General features: G+C 40.5%; 2 protein-coding genes across 3 annotated transcripts; one reads left to right on the plus strand and one right to left on the minus strand.

Annotated features, from left to right (window-relative positions):
- dpep1 (dipeptidase 1) lies at nucleotides 1–23,257 on the plus strand. 2 transcript variants are annotated; one of them, XM_047041445.1, is made up of 11 exons: nucleotides 1–13; nucleotides 7,567–7,652; nucleotides 8,492–8,618; nucleotides 8,715–8,847; nucleotides 9,087–9,237; nucleotides 12,442–12,511; nucleotides 17,217–17,393; nucleotides 20,912–20,996; nucleotides 21,794–21,869; nucleotides 22,447–22,582; nucleotides 22,712–23,257. In XM_047041445.1, the coding sequence occupies exons 2-11, from the start codon at nucleotides 7,606–7,608 to the stop codon at nucleotides 22,886–22,888; spliced, it is 1,179 nt and encodes a 392-aa protein (XP_046897401.1). In that variant the 5' UTR covers nucleotides 1–13; nucleotides 7,567–7,605; the 3' UTR covers nucleotides 22,889–23,257. The 2 variants fall into 2 exon arrangements, with proteins under 2 accessions (XP_046897401.1, XP_046897400.1); XM_047041444.1 differs by lacking the exon at nucleotides 1–13 and having other exon boundaries at nucleotides 7,150–7,652; nucleotides 22,712–23,252.
- Nucleotides 1,406–5,152, minus strand: sult5a1 (sulfotransferase family 5A, member 1). Its single transcript, XM_047041446.1, has 6 exons — nucleotides 4,968–5,152; nucleotides 4,283–4,491; nucleotides 3,584–3,710; nucleotides 2,662–2,759; nucleotides 2,134–2,314; nucleotides 1,406–1,883 (listed from the first exon to the last, which is right to left on the minus strand). The coding sequence occupies exons 1-6, from the start codon at nucleotides 5,104–5,106 to the stop codon at nucleotides 1,747–1,749; spliced, it is 891 nt and encodes a 296-aa protein (XP_046897402.1). The 5' UTR covers nucleotides 5,107–5,152; the 3' UTR covers nucleotides 1,406–1,746.
- Nucleotides 23,258–23,762: the final 505 nt, after the last annotated feature.

The raw sequence follows: 23,762 nt of genomic DNA on the forward strand, positions 1-23,762 counted from the left end.
TGTGTCAGAAATATCCAGAGGTCTTCATGTTTGCTGCCAGCAGTCAAGGTAAGACTGACAACCCCACAGCAGGAAGGTTAACTAAACATTCAGTTACTGAATACATTGTTCTGTGACAGTATCTGTCTTAAATGGCATCCAAGACTCCTGACAGAAACTTGCTTCATGAGTCTGACCCCTTAGTTTTAGTTCTACAGTGACTTCAACACCTCTTTTTACAACTATCAATTCAACGCAGAGAATTAAAGAAATGTCCATGATTCTCTTAAATGTCTTCCAGATATCGTCGAGACTTTTGCTCAGAACAAGACAGCCAGTCTGATCGGGGTTGAGGGAGGGTACTCACTGGGCAGCAGCCTGGGCACCCTGAGGACCATGTACCAGCTAGGGGCGCGCTACCTCACACTCACACACAGCTGCAACACACCCTGGTGAGACACCACCTGGCAGCACCCAGACTCCATCCACAGCAGAGAAGTTCACATATGTTTACATGTGATAGTGTACCATCATTTGTGTTCTCAACATATGTGAAAGGGGTCCCACTCACAGATGCTCTGTGAACATTAAACAAATTATAACCAGTTGTCTTAAATCAGTAAGTTACGGTAGGATACCATTTATGAAGGGCCGTGTAGGCCATAATTCAAACTCGACTCTCATACACCATTGAAGACCTTTTGCCTTTCACAAACACTACTGAAATACACACACATACAACTGAAAATGTAACCTCTCATATTCACTTCTGAAAATGTAACCTCTCACACATACAACTGAAAATGTAACCTCTCATATGCACAACTGAAAATGTAACTTCTCACAGGTACAACTGAAAATGTAACTTCTCACACGTACAACTGAAAATGTAACCTCTCACACACAACTAATTATGGGACAAATTACTAAGCAAGATAAGACAAATTTATGGATGTGCTTCATACTTTAAGTGTGCACATAAGTTTACTGTACAAAATACTGTAGATGCAAACAGTGATAACATTTTAACAACTGATAATTTTGTTTTATAATCCCTTAAAATAAATTATCAATAATCTTGATGTGCATTTGAATGAAATGTCAAAGATTTTTTTGTGTGGATACGTAGCTATATATATTTTATTTTATTTCAAATATATAAGGCAATCAACTGTTATTATATAACTGAAATTATATTCAGGGGTGCACATAACTGGTACACAGGTATGCATGCGCTTACAGGAATGTGTAATGCCATTGTATTACTAGGCGCCTTCGCGTACTTGACTGATCTTCTCATCTAACCTTACACATGACATGTTGCTTGTCAACTACTGTCAGAGATGAAATAGATTTGCCACTAGAGAGACATACACAGCAAGTCATGTGAGGAGTGTGCAAATATACTTTCAAGACACTCATTATGTTTACATTAATAAAAAAGTTTTTTAATGGTTTGAAAGGTTGTGATTTTCAGAAATAAGAAAGTAGTTGCTTTGGGTCTGGGTATTACAAATAACAAATCATCCTTTTAAAACCAAATTAATTTGAAAAAACTAAGGGAAACTAAGGGAATCAGTGAAAGTTTATCTGAGAAATTCTGCAGCTGTAGTAAAGAAGAGATGAAGGGCAGTAACCAATCAGCTGTATTAAATCAGGCTCCCCTCGTAATGTCCATGTGATCTGGATGAGACCAGGTAGTAGGCTGAGTGGAGGACAGCTGGCTTTGCTGTCTCCAGGGGCTTTTCATCCTCAGAACGTCTCCTCTCATAAGGAAACACCTTCCCTCACAGGCCCTTCCCACACAAAGTTCAGAAGACAGTCCTTCATCTTGGTGCTGAAAACCGTGTCGAAGTGACAGTTCTGCTCTTCTGAGAAGGTGTTTCTCCAGTCTCCAATTTGACCTGATCACAAAATCACATGGCATACACAGCAGAATGAGGTAGGGTAGGGAAAAGAAGGGTAGGGTATGGTATGGTAGTGTAGGGTTAGGGGAGGGAAGTGTAGTGTAGAGTAGGGTTGGGTATGGTAGAGATGGGGGTAGGAGAGGGGAGGGATAAAAAACTCCAACACAACAAAGCCCAATACAATTACCAATACAATTCAACACAACACAATATTCAGGTAATGGGACCCTTTACAATACAACTTCACCTTTCCTCATGAAGGTTCCCTTGTTGTGGTCCATGATGTCCTGAGGGACCAGGGTATAGTTCACCATACGGTTCTCCTTCATGCTGCTGAAGCTGCAGTGACAGAGGCAGCGTTTGAGCTCCTCGTCCACTAGGGGCTGCTGCAGGAAAGCGCTCACCTTCTCTATGGACCCTCGCAGGTCCTAAGGGAATAAATAAAAGTGCAGTTTCTTTAAATTCACAAAAATATTACTTGAAAATGGTGTTATGGTATAAATAGTGACAATAGGGGCCCTATATGCTATGCTATGATATAATGAACACAGTGCACGTCAACAGGGACGTCTGATCAATGTCGTATTAATGTATATGATGTCAACATATCTCTACTGTATTTTACATTGTGTTCCATTGATACTCTATGGAAATGGAACACAATACAATACTACTTTATGCATTTTTTTATAGAAAATTGATGTAATGCTGTCTATGGCTGTTGTGTGGGTAATGGCAACAGTAAAACCAGTTTGATCTGGATGAGTCGTCCTACCAGCCACATCTCTTCATAGGAGATATAAAGGAAATTGTCCACAAGGTCGACTTGACTGGTCCAGCCTTTCACATGATCAAACCAAGATCCGTAGTGAACTGTCAAAACATTTGCGTGAGATTAGCCATTGTTGGGCATTGTTTAGATTACATTTGATCTACTAGATCTGTATGTAATTTGTGATTGAAATTGTTATATCAATAAGTCTGTCTAGTTAGTTGCTGAGAAAGCTGTAAGTTTGTGTTCTGATAATATGAAGAAGAGCCTGTTGTGTGCTGGTGGCTGCAGTGCTTTCTCCATGTATAACAGGCCTGTCCTTGAGAGGTTTCTTTATCAGAATCTGGTAGACTGTGTACTCTGTGTGTTTCTGAAGAAAGCTTTATTTTTGTGGTGGTCTGTCATTAAACACTGATCAATTAACAATAATAAAGATTACAAATACTGATTTCTATATTACTTTTGTACTTTTTTGAATGTGAAAAATAAAACAAACAATGTTTGATCTAGACCCTGCTATATTAGCTCATGAGAACATGGAACGTCAATGGCATTTCGAGGAGCACTATCTAAAGACTAAACAAAAAATATCTAGCACCTTGAATGCGTAGCTTCTCTCTGTGCTTGCGTAGGCTATGTTGATTGTCACCCACCTGACATTTCTAGTGAGAGTTTAAAAAAAACATTGTGATACTATTTAACTGCCCTTCATTCCTGTCTTCTTTGTTCAGTCCTCTGAGAGGCTCAGCTTTATCAGACACCTGCACATATATGTGTAATAAATACTATTTTGTCTTGAACTTGTATTTGGAAACTGATTTAATTTACTTGGTATATTCACAGCATTAAGGTACAATAAGAGACTTATTCAGTTTGTTGATTCTCAGATTTCCATCACAAATTGCAGACAGTCATTTCATCTTACCTGTGCCTTCCAGAAACCTGTCCAGAAAGTCTTTAAAGGAACCAGGCTCAGGGAGGAAGTTAGCCATCTTGTGGAAGTGGTAAAAAGAGACTGCCACATCTTTGGGGTTCCTGCTCACGTAGATCACCTGAGAGAGAAATTAAGAAATGACAGCGACAGTTTGCACAGTTTCATTTACATTTAGCCATTTAGCAGACCCTCTTATCCAGAGTGACTTACAGTAAGTACAGGGACATTCCCCCCGAGGCAAGTAGGGTGAAGTGCCTTGCCCAAGGACACAACGTCATTTGGCATGGCGGGGATTCGATCCGGCAACCTTCTGATTTCTAGCCTGACTCCCTCACCGCTAAGCCATCTAACTCCCATTGAGTTACTCAATGTAGTCATGAGATACTAACTGACAAACCACCAATGGGTTCTGTCTCTTTTGTTTCTCAAAAACTCCCTTTCGCATAGTTTCATCCCAATTCTTCACATCAATCATGTAGTGAACTGAAATATCATCATTTGAAAGAAACTCTGAGAGAGAAACTTGATCCGACAAACGGTTCTGTAGGTCAGTAATACCCAAGCCATCTGCAAATTGTATTTCAGTTCCAGTACAACTGACAGCTAATGTTACAAATGCACCTTTGGTCTCCATAGCATCACCAGAGCAGAGACTGAAACATAAAGATGCATAGCTCACAGGAGACTGACCTTGGCTTTGGAGCCCTGCAACGCGTTTCCCAGAAAGCTGTATGGCAGGTGTGTGGTGAGAAGACGTGGGCCCTGGGAGGCCCCTACCACCTGGCTGCTGTAGTACTGCTCCAGCCAGGGCGCCCGCTCCCAGTTAGGCACAGTCTGGGACTTCTGGGGATCCCCTCGCCTACTTACTAGAGTCACCACTTCCTGCATCCACGTGGTGCCTGTAAACGGAGGGACTGAGTTCAGTTAAGTTCTGGATTTTATTATCAATCTGCAGATTGGGAGAGAAAACCAGACCCATGACAATAAATGACAACACAACACCAGGCTTAGGTCTCAACGATGTCTCTCTCCGCTCTGAAGGCCGGAGGACCATCTTTTATAGGGCACAAGAATGTAAACGTAGATAGTGACAGTCAGGCAGTAATGACGTTACAACAGTCTGACACATAGGCACAATCTACTCTTATTAATAGCAAGCTTACACGAGAACATACTAACTAGTATCTAATGACTAGTTCTATTGATTAGTGAATAATGTAAGCACACAGGAAATCCCCATTTCTTCCACACTGTCATAGATTCTCAGTGAGCCTGATAGACAGACACACACACACACACAGACCGACTAACCTAGCAGCACCACTGTGTTGTGGGCTGTTTTGTTTGAAAGAGTGGTGAGCTTTACTCTTCTTACCTGACTTGGGGTAAGTGACGATGAGTGTGTCCGAATCCTGGAAGTGAAAGCCCCGGGCCTGCTGCAGGGAGTCCTGGGTGTGCAGGTGTCCAGGGAAGAAGACGCCCTCGACAGTCTCAGTCACATCCAGCCGGGCCATGTCTAGTAGGCTTCCTGTCAGAAAGAAGAGAGTTTGTACCACAGCAGCCTTAAATAAGCGAGGGGAAGTTTCTGAAAAGGAAGTGGTGCTGAAGAGGCGGGCTGTGTGGAGGTCATGGAACAAATGAAGTCACAACGATGACGTTCATGTGTGGTTGTAAGAATAATAGAGATGATGCAGTAGTGGCTTCTGAACACAGTTCACACCATGATCCTCTTAATTAGGGTGACAGATGTCCTCTTTTACCCCGGACTAAAGAGAAAACTGTCAACCGCCTTCTCAGTGTTGCCAGATGCACTATAATAAGATGCACCCCCCCACTCCCTACCCTACCTTAATGAACTATTAGGAAAATGTAATTTTGAAATCTTGCTGTTCAACACAATGCTTTCATAATCAAATGACTGTAAGAGTCCAAAAGAAAATTGCAATCAAATTATTTGCTCATGGAACATAGTTGACTATTGCCTGATAACATTAAGACCATTAAACACTTAAGACCATTAAACACGTGAAATAAACTCCTTTGTTATGCTTCTCAACCTATTATTATAGCCTTTGGAAAAGGTGTTGCAATTAAGACTTATCAAAGCAGATAATATCTGCCCGAGATTAGCCTATTCATTCTATTTAGTCCGTGGATGTAGACTAAAACGAATGTATGACAAAAATGTACGGCTAACACGCAGAAGGCATGCTTGAAAGTTGACCCAACTACTTGTGAAGCATTATATTTAAGGGTACTTGGCTCGAGACAAAATCTGCTGATTCACTACTTGATTAGGAGGGGGGGATGGGATCGTACTTTGTACAGACAAACCCAGCCTACATACGGCTGCACCGTGATGCAAATAATATTATATAACGTATGACGCGCCCACAACTCAACTGGAAGCTTAGGTAAACAAGAACAAATAGTATTTAGTGATCCTAAACAAGTTGTTTATTATATTGAGTGGCTTCTTCAACACTTTTTTTTATATAGAAGAAAATGAAAACTAAAAAATAAATTATTTATATAATATAACTTCCCCTTTTGGTCCTTATCACTGATGGCCTGATGACACTTCTAAGACACACTTAGAAAATTCTACTTTTTCTGTGAACACATGCTGGGTGAAACTACACCTTATGTGTTAAAGTGTATTATGATCTATGGGGCTATGGCCTGGAGAGGGAGAGGAACATAAAACCTGTTGACCTATAATTATCACTCCTACTCCATGTGTTAGCTGAAGCTTGGTGAACAGTGTGAAATTATACAGTGGCCTGAGAATGGACTGCCACAAGAGCTGTTTTTATGGTTCCAGTTCAGAAAGTTGGTACCACTCAATGCTTTTTGGACAGCCATTCAGCTAGTTGATGACACCAATGTCCTCTAAGACTTGTGCTTATCAGTAGATATAGATGATTAGAATCATATTGTTCAGTGGTTTGAAGAAAGACATAGTGGTACTTAAACGTTCTGAACTTCAACCTTGACACCACTGCTCATAAAAGATCGTAAGACGATAGTATCTTCTTGCAAAACAAATAAATATAAATTAATCTTCTTATGTTTGATATCTACAATCAGGGTTTCCCGCAGCACTTTGCAGTTAAGGCGGCCGCCTTAACAACACACGCCTGCCGCCTTGACTACGTTGTCAAACGTAGTCAAGGCCCCCCCCCCGGTCCATCAGCAAATCTCACCTTACCACCTTGACTAACACATTTTCTGCAGGAAACCTTGACAATGTTCTAGATATATTGCTATTGGAACAACTGTCTGACTCTTGGGAAGAGTTTTCATCTCTATCATGACGGATCTCTATAGAGATGGATGAGAATGACTGGCCTGAGACCATGTCTTGCCAGATATCTGACTTCATAGGACTACACCCAAAGTCATCCTTTCTCAAGTCTTTTATGACAGAGCTCAAGCCCTCCCTATTTTGGAGCGATGCTATAAAATTAACAAATATGGTACTCTCTCAGTACACTGGACAGTCACTTAACAAGCCCAACATTACACATTAACTATAGTCGGTTATGGGTTTATGACAAGACATGACGAGAAGTGACTTTGTAGGACAAGCACTTCTGTATTTGTTGGCTAAAACTAGGAAGAGATAGAGAGAGACAAATTGAGGGGGAGAGAGAGATAGAGAGAGAATAAAGAGGTGGAGCAAATAAGGGTCAAGGACTTGAAGGGACACTGAGATCCTTGAGGAAGACCTAGCCAGGATAAAGGGATGTGCTTGGAACCAGCTGCAGACAGAAGATCTGGCAGACCCTCCTAAGGCTGAGTGCAGGATCTCTTGGCCTGGCCAGCTCTGCTGTGTTTCAAAACACAAGAGAAAACAAAGAGGGATCCAGAACAACATAAAGGAGGTGGACAAAGACTGAGGGGATAAAAGCAGAGAGATAGTCATGTTACTGGGGGACAGCGCTGGTTGGAGAGTCGTTCTGTGTGTGATGTCCTGTGTTCTTTCCGTGGCGGGGGCTCAGGACACACACATGACCCATGCTCTGAGACTGATGTCAGAAACACCACTCATCGATGGGTAAGTCAGCGTCCGACCTGCAGCTTCAAAAGCCCAAACATTACCCTCAGACCACATGAAGTGGTCCGAGCAGTACTGTAGATGTTTGTTACAGATAGTTTGTTGCCCTTTGTACCTTCTATGTTCTCGGCAAAGCCGTAACCATAATATATATTGGGGGGGACACATCCCAAATGTCCCCCCCAATATATTGATATAAAAATATAAATGTGCTACGCTACGTTACGACAGGCAACCACACACGCTGTCCAAAATGATCACAAACAATTTAATTTGTCCCCCCCAATGTTGACTCCATGGCTACGGCCTTGGTTCTCGGATATTTTCTTGTCGCTTTGGCAAAACATTTAGATAGATAACTTTTAACTACCGTTTCTGTGGCATGTGTATCTGTTTGTGTGTGATAGGCTTTGTTTTAACTATCCTTGTAGGGACCAGTTCCTGCTCCAATAGTAAAACTGAGAACTTCTGGGGACACTTTCCCTGTCCTCACAAGTTGAAGTGCTACTTATAGTGGATTTTTTTTTTCCCATTACATTGAGGGTTGGGGTTGGGGATAGTTTTAGGGTTGTCGTTAGGAGCTAGGGTTAGGTTTAGATTTGGAGTTAAGGTCAGGTTTTTGAGTTGAGATCAAGGTTAGGGTTAAGGTCAGGGATAAGGTTAGGGCTAGGGTTAAGGGTCGGAGTTAGGGAAAACAGATTTAGAATGGAACTAGATTTTCAGTCATGCAACTGTGTGTGTGTATCTGTGTGTGTGTGTTGGGGGAGGATATGTTTTTATTTGTTGGGTTAGGGTTGGGAGAGGACAGTACAATCAGTAACCAGTTATATGTACCACAGACACAATGACCTGCCTTGGCAGCTCAGGATGAAGTTCAATAATCAGCTCAGCAATGTGGACTTGTACACACTCAACAACACACACACCAACATCCCCAAGATCAGGGAAGGAAGACTGGGAGCACAGGTACAGACACACACACACACACTCTGAGAAGGGTCATGTGATAGTAACACTGATTAAACAGCATTTTCCCACAAACTGCATGTTGTCCTGCTGTAGTTTTGGTCAGCATATGTTCCATGTGAGAGCCAGTATAAGGATGCTGTCAGGCAGACTCTGGAACAGATTGACGTGGTCCATAGGATGTGTCAGAAATATCCAGAGGTCTTCATGTTTGCTGCCAGCAGTCAAGGTAAGACTGACAACCCCACAGCAGGAAGGTTAACTAAACATTCAGTTACTGAATACATTGTTCTGTGACAGTATCTGTCTTAAATGGTTAAATGGCATCCAAGACTCCTGACAGAAACTTGCTTCATGAGTCTGACCCCTTAGTTTTAGTTCTACAGTGACTTCAATACCTCTTTTTACAACTATCAATTCAACACAGAGAATTAAATGAATGTCCATGATTCTCTAAATGTCTTCCAGATATTGTGGAGGCTTTTGCTCAGAAAAAGACAGCCAGTCTGATCGGGGTTGAGGGAGGGCACTCACTGGACAGCAGCCTGGGCACCCTGAGGACCATGTACCAGCTAGGGGCGCGCTACCTCACACTCACACACAGCTGCAACACACCCTGGTGAGACACCTCCTGGCAGCACCCAGACTCCATCCACAGCAGAGAAGTTCACATATGTTTACATGTGATAGTGTACCATCATTTGTGTTCTCAACATATGTGAAAGGGGTCCCACTCACAGATGCTCTGTGAACATTAAACAAATTATAACCAGTTGTCTTAAATCAGCAAGTTACTGTGGGAGGGTAAACATTAATGAGGGGCCGTGTAGGCCATAATTCAAACTCGACTCTCACACACCATTGAAGACCTTTTGCCTTTCACAAACACAACTGAAATACACACACATACAACTGTGCCTGCTAATGCATGCATAGTCTGTGTTTGATGTGATGCTAGTTCGGGAGTTCGATACTTAAAGGCCAACTTTTTTGGCCTTTATCTGAGCGCAAAATAGTTTTTTGAGCCTTGTGTAAAATAAAAATGGCTGTTTTTAAATTGGTAAAACCTTGTCTAGTGAAAGTGATGTCTTTTTTATCTTTATTTTTTAGCCCCAACCTTACGTTTCTTATCCTCGTTTTCCATCGTTATTCTTCTCCCTGTGTTCCCGATGGCCAGTCCGCTACTGCGGGGCTGTTCTGCGGTGGTGGATTTTAAAGTCATATCATTTTAAATTCTCGTGCTGTCAGGGGGTGCTGCAGCACCCTCAGCACCCCTAGTTCCCGCAGCCATACATAAATGTATGTATTTATTTAAACAAGTTAATAAATAATAAATATATACAGTGCCCTCCAAAAGTATTGGAACAGTGAGGCGAATTCCTTTATTTTTGCTGTAGACTGAAAACATTTGGGCTTGACATCAAATAATGAACGTGAGACCAGAGATCAACGTTTCAGCTTTTATTTCCAGGTATTTACATCAGGATCTGATGCACAACTAAGAAAATATCACATTTTGTTTGAATCCACCCATTTGTCATGTGAGCAAAAGTATTGGAACAGATATACTTAAAACATATTTAAGTGAATAAGACTTAATATTTAGTTGCAAATCCTTTGCTTTCAATAACTGCAGCAAGTCTGTGACCCATTGACGTCACCAAACTTTTGCATTCTTCCTTTTTGATGCTTTCCCAGGCTTTCACTGTAGCCTCTTTCAGTTGTTGTTTGTTTTGTGGGGTTCCTCCCTTCAGTCTCCTCTTAAGCAGGTAAAATGCATGCTCTATAGGGTTTAAGTCTGGAGATTGACTTGGCCAGTCTAATACCTTCCATTTCTTGCCCCTGATGAACTCCTTTGTTGTTTTGGCAGTGTGTTTTGGGTCGTTATCTTGCTGCATGATGAAGGCTCTGCCAATCAGTTTGGTTGCATCTTTCCTTAAATTGGCAGACAAAATGTTTCTGTAGACTTCCGAGTTCATTTTGCTGCTGCCATCATGTGTTACATCCTCAATGAAGATTAATGAGCCCATCCTAGAAGAAGCCATGCAAGCCCAAGCCATGACATTACCTCCACCGTGTTTCACAGATGAGCTTGTGTGTTTGGGATCATGAGCAGTTCCTTTCTTTCTCCAAACTTTAGCCTTTCCATCACTTTGGTAAAAGTTAATCTTTGTCTCATCAGTCCATAAAACTTTGTCCCAGAATTTTTGAGGTTCATCTCTGTACTTTTTGGCAAATTCCAGCCTGGCCTTCCTATTCTTCTTGCTAATGAGTGGTTTGCATCTTCTGGTGTAGCCCTTGTACTTTTGTTCATGAAGTCTTCTGCGAACAGTAGATAGTGATACCTTCACTCCTGCCATCTGGAGGTTGTTGCTGATCTCACTAACAGTTGTTTTAGGTTCTTTCTTTACAGCTCTCACAATGTTTCTGTCATCAACTGCTGATGTTTTCCTTGGTCTACCTGTTCGACGTCTGTTACTTAGTACACCAGTAGTTTTCTTCTTCTTCAGGACATTCCAAATGGTTGTACTGGCTATGGCCAATGTTTCTGCAATGGCTCTGATTGATTTTCCATCTTCTCTAAGACTCACAATTGCTTGTTTTTCACCCAAAGACAGCGCTCCGGTTTTCATGTTGTTTTCACCTCTGAATACAGTCTGCATAGACAAAACCTATCTTACCCAATCTGAACCTGAGTGTAGACATTCAGTGGTATTTATTGATTGAATAATGTATGTAATAGGACACACCTGGGCAACAAAACACACCTGTCAGTCATATGTTCCAATACTTTTGCTCACGTGACAAATGGGTGGGTTTGAACAAAAAGGTGATATTTTCTAATTTGTGCATCAGATCCTGATGTAAATACCTGGAAATAAAAGCTGAAACGTTGATCTCTGGTTTCACATTCATCGTTTGATGTCAAGCCCAAATGTTTTCAGTCTACAGCAAAAATAAAGGAATTGGCCTCACTGTTCCAATACTTTTGGAGGGCACTGTATGTGAGATAATAATGGTTTGTGCTCGCCGAAGGCAAGCACACCCCAATAAAACACATTATACTATATAAAAACTTCTGTTAAGTTAAAAAAAAAACACTGCAATTGCTACAATTCTGTACATGTTTAATTTTCACTGGTCTGTGTGAGAGATTTCACTCTCAGTTATGAATGTGAGAGGTGACATTTTTAGTTGTGTGTGTGAGAGGTGTTCACTGTGGTATAAGAGAGGTTCTCACTCATGAGGATGAGAGGTTTTCAGTTGTCATGTTGTTGAATGAGGTTCCATTTTCACTAGTCTACATGAGAGGTGTTCAGTAGTGAATGTGAGTGTATTTCAGTATTGTTTGTGAAAGGCAAAAGGTCTTCAATGATGTGTATGAGGCGAGTTTGAATTATGGCCTGCATGGCCCCTCATTAAAAAAAATATATAATCCATACACCAATAAACACCCATATATATACATCTATACACCCATAAACCAAACCGGTCAATGGACAAGTAATCACCAGGAGATTGTTCTGCTTTTGGGAATCTGGGGGATTCCAGCATCTCTGCAAGGTCATCTCCACCTGGTCCTGTCCCAGTATCACTCACTGTCAAGTATCGGGTATCAGGTGGAGCCTTGTGCATTTCCCTCAGTCGTTAAGCAAACACTCTTGGAGAGGTACTGCACCAGCTATGGAGTAATAGTAAATGTATTTTAACTGTCAAACTCTCTAGTCTGACAGGGCCCCTCTCCTATTCTATCCTTCCCTCTACTCTCGTCTCGTCTCTTCTCCCTCTCCCCTCTACTCTCTTTTGCTTCCCTAATCTCCAGGGCTGATAACTGGCTGGTGGATACAGGATCCGAGCCATCACAACACAATGGTCTGTCTAAGTTTGGCAAGGTAGGCCGATGATATGTATGCAGCTGGCTGTTTACACACACCCACACACAGTGCAAATACAACTTCTGCTTTTGGGGGATTTTAACAGGAACCTAAATACGTGGCAAATCTCCACCAATAGCATCACTGCTGAAGTCTGATACCTATGGATGATATAGATAGAAGATAGAATATAATATAATGTGCTGTTCAGCTGTAGACAGGGCTATTCATCAAACGTGTTGTTCCAAAGAACCCATGCTCAAAGTAGCTACTAGTGCTGTAGGTTGGGAGACGCTCTGCCCCCACATCTAATGTGCTAAAGACTTAAGTTGCAATTTCCTGTTGCATTGGCAGCCACGTCTGCTGATGGGTTTTAACAACTGCTAAGACACATTTCATTACATTTTCTCACCCATTTGCAATGGTTTCCTCACGGATCACAATGACTCTTGCTTAGACTGTTGCTCTTGTTGGTTAGTGGTAGCTGATTTAAACTGTTGTATTCTATTTTAGTTAATCCTATTTTTATTGCTTTCCTACAGGTACACTTGCACTTAGAGATTCATGTTGTGTAATTGTAACTTGCTTAACTACATGCTCTTAAGGTATCTTCCCTTTAGCACTTATTTTTTGGTTGTTCACAATGTGTACTTCTTGTTTTTGGCTACCCGCAATGCTTTGGGGCTATCTTGTTGTTATTATCAGTGACCTATGCACTTTGTAAAGCTCTCTCTTGGAAGTCGCTTTGGATAAAAGCGTCTGCTAAATGAATAAATGTAATGTAAAAGCCATAACTCTTCAGGCAAAATCTAACAATTGCCTCAAAACAATTAAACCTGAATTAAACTCTAAATGAAAAGCACACTCAAAAATGTTGTGTAACTGCAAAATCTGTAAATTAGATTATGCCTCAGCATCACAGCCTTTCCCCGAAATCCAATTAAAATATTCTTTATAACACAATAGGTAATAAATAACAAGTTTTGTAAAATACTGAGACTTCTGAAATAACCTATTGTGTGCTTTCTACAAGATGTGCAGTGCAGTTTAATCAGTATTTTTGCTTCAAATCATCAAATCAAATTGTATTTATATAGCCCCTTTTACAAGCAATGTCACAGAGGGCTTCACATCAACAACTGCCCCTCAACCAATCTAAATGTTTCATGTGTACCCTGTTGAGTTTGAGGACACGGGCAATGGTAAAAAGGCTGACACTTGATTCTTTTTTCAACTCTTTGCTGTATTTCATGCAGTTGGATGGCAGTGTTTTGAAGGACTATATCAACATCAAGAGAAACAAGTGTGAACAGTTTTGAGTTACTGTGTGTAAACCATGACCACTGTGTTGTAGCGGGGTATACACGTTTAAGATTAGCAATACTTAAGTAGGCCAGTACAGTAGGCCTACATTCTAATGAGAGCGAGCTACACAATGGCTGTGTAGAGCGCGTGTGGAGGGAGAAGGGAGAGAGAGTGAGAAAGAGGTGGAGAGGAAGAGGTAGGCCTCTATAGCAACAATGGACGATCAATGGCAACTGACCTAACGGTTTGGTTAAATCATTTGTAAAATACAATCAAACATGAAGAATTAAATCACAACATGCCAAGATGTCACAAGTAAGAGATATTGCAAATCGCAGTTAGTTTTGTCGGTTTGAAGAAAGGAGTCAATGGTTCTTTATGTCCAACGAATAGAAAGCGGAATCTCTCGTCAAAGTTCCGGGCGCTCAGTGAAAGTGCAGGTTTAGAGGAATAGGTAGAAATAACACGTTCACTTCAGTTTAATCTTACGAGCAAGCAGGAATGATTGTACGTTTGGGGGTTTTATACTCCAAAGAACAGGAGGGTATCCATGTGAAGGTGAACTCTGTCATTAGTCAGTTATTCCCCATTTGGGAGTCATCCTGAGATTTGCCTAGAGGTGTGAAGTGGCTGCTAGTTTTGAGTTCCGTTATTTCAAATGTCCATGGAATGCTAAAACTTCAGAATATAACAATACACCATTCATAAATGTTTTTTTAGTATGACACAATTATTTTGGATCTCAAATTGACTAACGTAACTCTTTCTGAAGGGAGGAGTTCACTATCCCTTGGTCTGTCTGTCTCTTTCCTGGGTGCTATTCTATTCCGTAAAATGAATGTGCATAAATAAGAACAATTTGTAGATTAGACAAAGCGCAGAAGTCTACACCTACATAAATTAAAAGTAGGCTAGGTTTAATGCTTGATAGCTCACTTAATGTGTTGTGACTACCACACAAGGCCTAAATATGCTTTTACTTCAAGGTTTAATAACATGGCCTTTATTATTACTAATATTTCAGGATATTATTGACAAAAAATAACCTGACCCAAATTACAAGGCCCACTACACACAGCTCTGATGGTTAGCAACCTTAGCCTCTAATTCCTTCTGCAAAGGTTGCCTAAGATACATCAGTTAGGTTTTGTGTTGTTATAAATGTGACTTTTTCACTTTTAATCAGGGTATTTAGGACTAAACTATTAACACATTTCATTTTATACCTACAAATCTGGTCCCAAATTACCTGAAATATGCTGTCCCAATTTACCACACCATGTTTGGTAATTTGGGACACCAAGAAAATGTTCAAATTAAATTAATATAAACATTATTTCAAAAATGTTTATATTTATTTTAGTACACTATTACATCACACATATTTGCTCAACATTGGTGTCCACATTAAATTGAGCCTATACATTTTACAGCCTTATATTAAAATCCTCATAAAGCACATGACATTTTTCCATAGAGTTAATATAACGCATTCTTCTCACCTCTTGATTTTCGGGGTCAACTTCCTGTTTGATGCTGACCACACCCCCTTGTGTGATGTTACCCAGAGCCATAGAAAAAGAGAGTTGGACACGCTTTGATCTCGCCGACACGTGATCACGTGGTTCATGTAGCTCGCTGTAGTTCCAAAAAGCCCCACTGCTGTCAACTTTTTTGAATGGTTTTCAATGGAGTTGGCCAACGGAAGTCGCTTTCTCAGGCAAATTACGAATGAAACAGGCTCAGTTGAAGAAATGATGATGATGATGATGATTTACTTTATTGATCCCCAATGGGGAAACTGGTTTGCCACCATAGTCTGTACAACATACAAAACAGGAATACAGTAACAACATAAAACAAGCATAGTCACAGGGGGAGTGTGGTCCACTACCACAGTAAAAATAGAAGGTTAAAACAGGGAATACAAATCCGATATTCTGGCTATCTTCAGCTGACTCTTATCTACATTAGGCAGTCCTCGCTGACGTTTTTGGTGAACAATGGAGTGAACTACAACATTGTGAACACTCACTGCCAGTGAAACGCAGGAAAAAAGCTAGAGCTTTTTTGTCACGTGGTTCCGGTAGCTCGCTGTAGTTAAATGAAAACCCACTGCTGTCAACCTGTTTGAATGGTTTACGGCAGACCTACGACGTTATATCATGTGACTTCGGTATGCTTCCTAAGCAATGTATTAGCACCCCTAACTCTACCATAGCCTGTTCAGGGCAGAAGTCAATGTTTTTTCCTTATGCTGTCCCAAATTACCTGATGTCCCGATATACCTGAATTCACCTTAGTATATGAGCCTGTACAAAGTGTCTGAAATAAGTAACCATAACAACAGGGACGGACCCAAAGCCTCCATTTACAATTTTAAAAGATTTTAACAACATGTAGGCCTAATTCTTGCAACCATAAGTGACTTCAATATTTATTTTAACAATTTGGAAAATGTTACACTTCCGAGTTTAATGTCAGTGTCACGTAATCGCTAATCTCACATCCCATTCGCTATTTACCTCGCTAGTCAATCAACCGGAGGACTTCAGACAGGCTTCGGCCAACAGACATGCCTATTATTTTCTTCTTAAAAATCTTAATTTGATTTGGGGACAATGACATGGCTGGATAGCAGGCTAGTTTTGTTATTAAACATACTGTCAAATTATAGTTACTGTTTGGAGAATGTGTAGGGTTGGCACCCGTCCCTTAAAATACGGAATCGTCCCCTATTTGAGAATAAAATATCGCGTCCCGTTTTGAATCAATACGGGACGGGTTTTGTCCCGTATTTTCAAGGCCGCAGTAGGCCTACTCGGGACTCCGTTTATGGACGAATATGTGGTTCTCCGTAGGCTGTGGGTGCTGAAAACAATGCAGAAGTACAGAAGAGCAGGCTAGGTGGCGCAACGGTTTTTTGTCAAAGACGACCTTAAAGAAACTGAGTGGAAGTCGTCGTCGAGTGTTATCGAGAAGTCGGAGCAAATTTACAAATTCGCCGTTTCTTCAATAAAATACGCACATTTTCAGCAACTACACTGCCCATTTCTCGTGACATTTAAATGTAGATGCTCATTTACTGTTCAGCTGAAATATTAATTGTAAAAACGTACATAGGGTGACCAGACGTTCTCTGTTACCCCTACATGTCCTCTTTTGGAGACCTAAAAAATGCGTCCGGCAGGGATTCCAAAATTAGGTTGTTTGGCCCATATGAAAACCCTACCCTTTCAATAGACTACTATGCTGGAACTTCAAAAGAGAAATACTGGTCACTTTCAGAATGTTGTTTGTCGTTTCTTTGTACACAAGGGGGCTGTCTTCTTAAATTAATCTCATCCACATTATTTATTTAATTTAAACCATGAGTGGTGACCATGATGATAACCACAGAGATCTTTGACCCTGGCAGCAACTGATCGTGGAGATGAACCGCCTAGGGATGCTGATCGACCTGGCCCATGTAACCGAGAAGGTGATGGACCAGGTGTTGGACATGTCCATGGCTCCTGTCATCTTCAGCCACTCGTCCGCCTACACTATCTGTCCACACAAGAGAAACGTTCCAGACCGCATCCTCAAAAGGGTGGTGAGTGGGACAAGTGTGGGCCAGTGTGTTTGTGTGTGTGTGTGGGGGGACAGGGATTTTTGTCTGTATATCCACAGTAGGGCCTACAATATATAAACTCCTCAAAAAAGGTTTGGAAACGTTATTTCGATTGATTATTCTTCGCCTTCAATAATACCAATTGGTATTGCAGCCTATGTTATATCGTTGGAAAGCCTGATTAGTCACCTTTACAACGAGGCACAACTTGTAAGGATTGTGCATTTGTGGAATGAGCAACACAGCTAACCGTGTGGGTAGCGGCCCCAAAAAATGCCAAAATCCTCTGCAATATTCTTCTGTTGGTATTTACTCTCGTTTTGAGCTTCAAGTGGGATCAGCTTAGGCGTGCTGTATATGCCAGGGTGACCGACGCAAAAATGTTGGCTGACATGCGACAAATCCTGGTTGAGGAATGGGATGCCATCCCACAGCAGTGTGTGACCAGGCTGGTGACCAGCATGAGGAGGAGGTGCTAAGCTGTTGTGGCTCCGTATGGATCTTCCACACGCTACTAGGGATGGGTATCGAGAACCGGTTCTTGTTTAGAACCGGTTCCCAGTGAACCGATACCTTGGAATCGTCAGCCAAATTCTTTAGCGATTCTGCTGACGGTTCTCGTGCCGTTGCACATGTGCAAACTTTTATAGTTTATACGCAGAAGCGTTCTAAAGTTTGGTTGTATTTCACAAGACAAAATGACAACAACGCCACTTATAACGCGTGAAAAAAGTATAGTTCATCGAAGGGAGGAAATACAACAAATGTGAAGAAGAAAACACAGCATGGAATGAAGTTACTGGAATGTCATGTGTTCGATGCATGCGGCAGCGCAGCTAACGTTAGTGCTTCATTTCTACCCTTACAAAAAAGTATACTTCAAGTTTATTGTGTAAGTATACTTAGTATAAAAAAGAAATATTATTATGTAACTTAAAGTATACTAGCAGTGTACTTATTTATATACTATTTTTGTACTAAGTAAACTGAATTGGCCCAGTTTCTAGATCATTTAGTAAACTTTAAAGTAAACTGAGAGTGATGTATTGAGGTTTACTTTGGAATACTGTAAAGTGTAGTGCACTTTCAGTTCATAAAGTAGGCCTATACTTCCTAAAGTACTTCAAAGTATACTTTGGAATACTCTAGAGTAACCTGTGTAGTGTACTTTCAGTTCATGAAGTATACTTTCAAAAGTGCCTCAAAGTATACTTTGCAATACTTTCAAGTGGACTTTCAATTAATGAATTACTTCGAAAATAAACTTAATAGACGTCCATTTATGATCTAGTAACATATTTAAATGTTCAGGGGCCCCTCAAACGCCCCTGATCTTGCGTCACTTGGCGGGCCCTCGCAAGTGACACTGCAGATTCCTAGCTGAATGAAGCTAAGTAGCCTTCTGTATAAACATTAACGTTGTTAAACTCCAGTGCTTATTAAAAGTAGCAGTCATTTAACTCATGGTTACAATGGCAAACCTACACAACAATTTCCACTCAACAAAACACTTAATTCTGAGCAGACACATTAACAAAATTCACATTTGTATTTCGAACAAACGGCCAATTTGTCAGCAAATTTTAACACAATTTACCGACTTGCATCATTGGAATTGACCAGCCAATGAGCCACGCAATTTTTCACGTCGTTATTTCATTCTTCAGTCAGTTTGACAGTATAAATAATGCTTCTTTCTCAAGTAGGTTTTTTCGTTTTTTTCCATTAATACTCCAATTGATAATTATTAGGATAAGAGTATCGGGTTTCAGAATGTTATGGCAGTAATTAAGGTTACAGCTTCAGTACCAAAAAAGATTCAACGTGCAATGCAGAATAGACTTTCCTAGACATGAATAATTAGAATGAGATGGATCTAAAAATGTAACCTGTAATGTACTTTTAAATTATTTTGACTGTTTTTGCTGTATAATAATAGAAAACGTACATCCTACGCCGAAGAAATGTATACCATTTTCTGTTTCTAAGCATACTTCTTAAAAGTATATCAAAAGTGAACTAATTTCAAAGCATAAGGCTACTTAAAAGTACATCAAAAGATAACTATTTTCTAGTATACTTATTACAAAAGTGAACTATTTTCAAAGTATACTTAAAAGTATATCAAAAGTGAACTATTTTCTAAGTATGCGTATTACAAAAGTGAACTATTTTCAAAGCATACTTAAAAGTGTATCAAAAGTGAACTATTTTCTAAGTATACTCCTTAAAAGTATATCAAAAGTTAACTATTTTCTAAGCATACTTCTTAAAAGTGTATCAAAAGTGAAGTAAAAGTGTACTATCCATAATTTGGTATACGTATAGTATACTTCTTTTTTGTAAGGGTAACCATCCAAGATAGAGCTAAACTCCTCAAAAGTGATTACAACCACTTTGTCGCTGTGTGAAGCAATTTGCCTTTATATTGTATATGTGTTATCAGCAAACGTTCGCGTTGTTGTGTTAACCCATTATTAAACTGAGCATATCGATTTTTAATCCATTATTGAACTTAGCATTGTAATTGTTTAACAGAATGGCCGATGTTTGACACTGTCATATTATATGATTTGACTTTGGCTGAAAATTGAAAATTATTTAGCTAAGCTAGTGTAGCTAATAGTGTAAAAGAAGAGCAACTGAAACATTTTAATGTCAATGTATACATACTGTATATGGTGTGCAGCATTATAGAAAATTTAAAAAAATACATATATGTAAATAAACCCGTTTGTGCTCTCCCCCCCCCCCCCCCTTGCCTAATAAGAATCGATAATAGAATCGATAAGGAATCAAATCAATAAGCAGGAATTGATAAGGAATCGGAATTGTTAAAATCTTATCAATACTCATCCCTACACGCTACTGAGGTCCCTGACAGTGTAAAATGAAATTAGTGTAAAAATGGCCAATAGGTGATGTTTTTTCCTTATTACTGTGGGAGAGTGCAATTATCCAATCCATTAAGCAACTCAAAACGAGAGTGAATACAAACAGAAGAATATTGCTGGGGATTTTGGTGAATTTTTTGGGGCCGCTATCCACACGGTTAGCTGTGTTGCTCATTCCACAAATGCACAATCCTTACAAGTTGTACCTCGTTCTAAAGGTGACTAATCAGGCTTTCCAATGATATAAAATACAATACCAATTGGTATTATTGAAGGGGAGGAGTAATCGACCAAACCTTTCCAAACTTTTTTTGAGGGGTATATATAAGTAGAAGTCAGTGAAACCAGTCCATGTTTGCAAATCAAATATTATTTTAACCCCAAAATGCTGAGGGATTTTTCTTCTACACAAGGCTGGAAAAGACAAAGGAACAGTGCATTTATTACCCTTTTGGGCCATCATGTAACAACCAGAAAACAATAGAACATAACATTTATAACTGACACACCCAAGTCTGTTCAAAGCATCCTTTCATCTTGGCACATAGAGACTTTAATTTCTACTGGTTTAATGTTGTGTATTTCTATTGTTCGTCACTTTGCCAGAGAGATAAGCAGGGCATTGTGATGATTAACTTCTACAACGACTATGTGACCTGCAGCAAAACTGCTTCTCTATCCGACGTAGCAGGTAGGTGAAGAAGGGGCTTTGCATGCACATGTACACACACATTTACTACCAATTGCCCACACCCCTCAAAGTCACTCATTACCGTACAAGATGTTACAAAATATTTTATGAAATAAAACCATGTTAGGCCTAAATTAAGTGTGTCATTTTGCTCAGCCTTCAATCTGCACACATATTCCACTTCAGGTTCTGCTCTTCCTCCCAGTTACCTGCAACCAGGGACTGGGACCAGTTACAGAAAGCTCTTCAACCATTCCCTTTTTCACATGACAGGATTGCCATCATCTCCATGATGTTGTCGTTGTTTTTAATGCTGCCATCTTGTGTCATTCCCATGTTGTCCAGATGCCATGTTATATTGCTAGGGTTTGAATTTGTGTTGTTTTATGTTGTGTGTTGGTTCCAGTTTATTGGTTTGTGTTGTATCTTGACCCACACATGGTTAATAATAATTCACTGTACCACTAAGACCAAGTATGTCTATGAGCTATCAGTACAAATACAGGATGAGCAACACAGCCAACAGCACATATAGTAGACATCTTGAACCTAGCCAATGCTGGGTCCTGACGTCAACAGATCACTAAGAAAAAGCTGTGGCCAATGGCAATATAAACAGCACACTCGAACAGTTCAATACATATTTAATGATGGGCATCTATACAGTGTCCGCAGTACAACAGTAATGTATCTGTCTGCTGATGCAATATCATTGCTTATTTACGTGTTTGTCATCTTAAGACAATCTTGTGTTGTATTGTTGAAAATATCCGATGAATGTCTCATTCTGTCCATAGATCATTTTGACCATATAAGGAGTGTGGCTGGAGCTGGCATCATTGGCTTTGGGGGGGACTATGATGGAGTAGGCAGGTGAGTTTAAAGGAGCCATCCAAAATACTCGTACAACAACAACACATCCTTCCGGTTGTTAACATGGTCTCCCTTTGGACCCCTTCAAGTAAACAGAGTCCATTGATGAAGAAAGTGTTTTGCCCGGACTTCTGACAATAAAATGACAACACAGCACCAGGCTTAGGTCTCAATCATGTCTCTCTCAGCTCTTAAGGCCAGAGGCCAATCTTTTATATGGCTCAAGACAGTAAACACAGATAGTGACAGATAGGCAGTAATGAAGAAACAGAAACAAAGGAAGATTCACAGCTCCCAGCCCATGACCACTCTCAGGGCAGAAAGAGATCATAGGTGGAGCTCTCTCCAGTCATCACATGGGACCTTTATCCAGTACTTTCTCCGCAAATGGAATCTCTCTGAAAATTACTTATTGTAATATACTGAGGTAATTTCAGAGTAGTGTCTGTAAACGCAAGAAAATCTTTCAGAGCGAAGGTCATTTACAAATGTTTAACAGAAAAGGGCTACATGGAAATATTGAGTACAATTAGACTCTTACTTGAAAGAATGTAGACAAACACACAATGTTTTCCAGAGTTCCAGTAGGTCTTGAGGATGTGTCAAAGGTGCCTGGGCTGGTAGCAGAACTACTAAAGAGAGGTTGGAACGACACAGAGATTAAAGATGCTCTTGGCGATAACCTCCTCAGGGTCTTCCGCGAGGTGGAGAAGGTGAGCACAAACACACACACTTACACCTCGTACCGTAAATATAACATTCTCTTATAGTCAAATGTCAGTTGCATCAAATACATATACTGAAGATTTGGGTTTGTCTATGGTTATCCTTCCGGGTTTTAGGTGCGAAATAATCTGAGAGATTCTCATCCAGATGACCTACCTATCCCCTACTCTGAGGTGAAGAACACCTGTAGAACCAGCTACGGCTACCCAGACCCAGACAGTGGTGGTCCTGTCCTAACCCTCTCTCCCCTGGCCCTGCTACTGGCTCTGGTCCTGGGGGGACTGGCTGCTTGAAGAGGAAGGGCAGTGGGGAGTGGGCTGGAGGAGGTAAAGGCTGTAGGAAGGGACGGGGGCATAGAGAGCTCAGATACAGGAAGGATGAGGAAGGGTGAAGTCTCGAAAGTCAGTCTAATGGTTAATGACATGTAATGTTAATGTGTAAGACATGGAACGCATTGATTAAAATGGAATAAAATGAATCAGGAAAATATATCCACTGTACTGTCTCTTGATGAAGAATCTCCACTGGCATGGAAATGATTTGAGGAGCATGATTAATCTGGGACAGTGAACAGGGTCTAAGTTGGTTACACTCTACTACTTTGCTAGGATGAAATACATCTGCTAGCTGTGGTAGCTGCTAACCCCACTCCTCTTCGTGTCAAAAGGGGCGGCTATGTGTGATTTGTAGCCCGTGTTGGAGGGAAAACACTGTCTAAAAAGAAATGTCCTCTATGAATGCTACAATAACAGATACTGTAAATGCAGTAACACAGGTGGAAACAGTTTGTTTAGTTCATCAGAGTTCCCATGATACAGCTGGGCAAATCTGTTTTATTCAGCCTTGGAGGGAATGTCACTAACAGAAATATTATACACACACACACACACACACACCCAGAGAGGGAGAACCTGGAACAGAAACAATGAGGTGTAACATTTGACAAACATTAGCGTGATGAACATGCCACAGGCTATTGAACTAAATCCTGACAGCTGGCCATCTTATCTGCACTCACACGATGTCTCCTCTCATTCTTCTATACAAAAGAGGTCTTTGTTTAAGCCCACATAACATGAAAAGGTTTAATCAGGCAGCATTATGGCAAGTATTTTGTTATGGCTGTGTACATCTTTTATGTTCATCACCTAGTAGTAGGACAGGGTT

This window comes from Hypomesus transpacificus, chromosome 19 (genome assembly GCF_021917145.1).
Source record: "Hypomesus transpacificus isolate Combined female chromosome 19, fHypTra1, whole genome shotgun sequence".
Lineage (NCBI taxonomy): Eukaryota > Metazoa > Chordata > Actinopteri > Osmeriformes > Osmeridae > Hypomesus > Hypomesus transpacificus.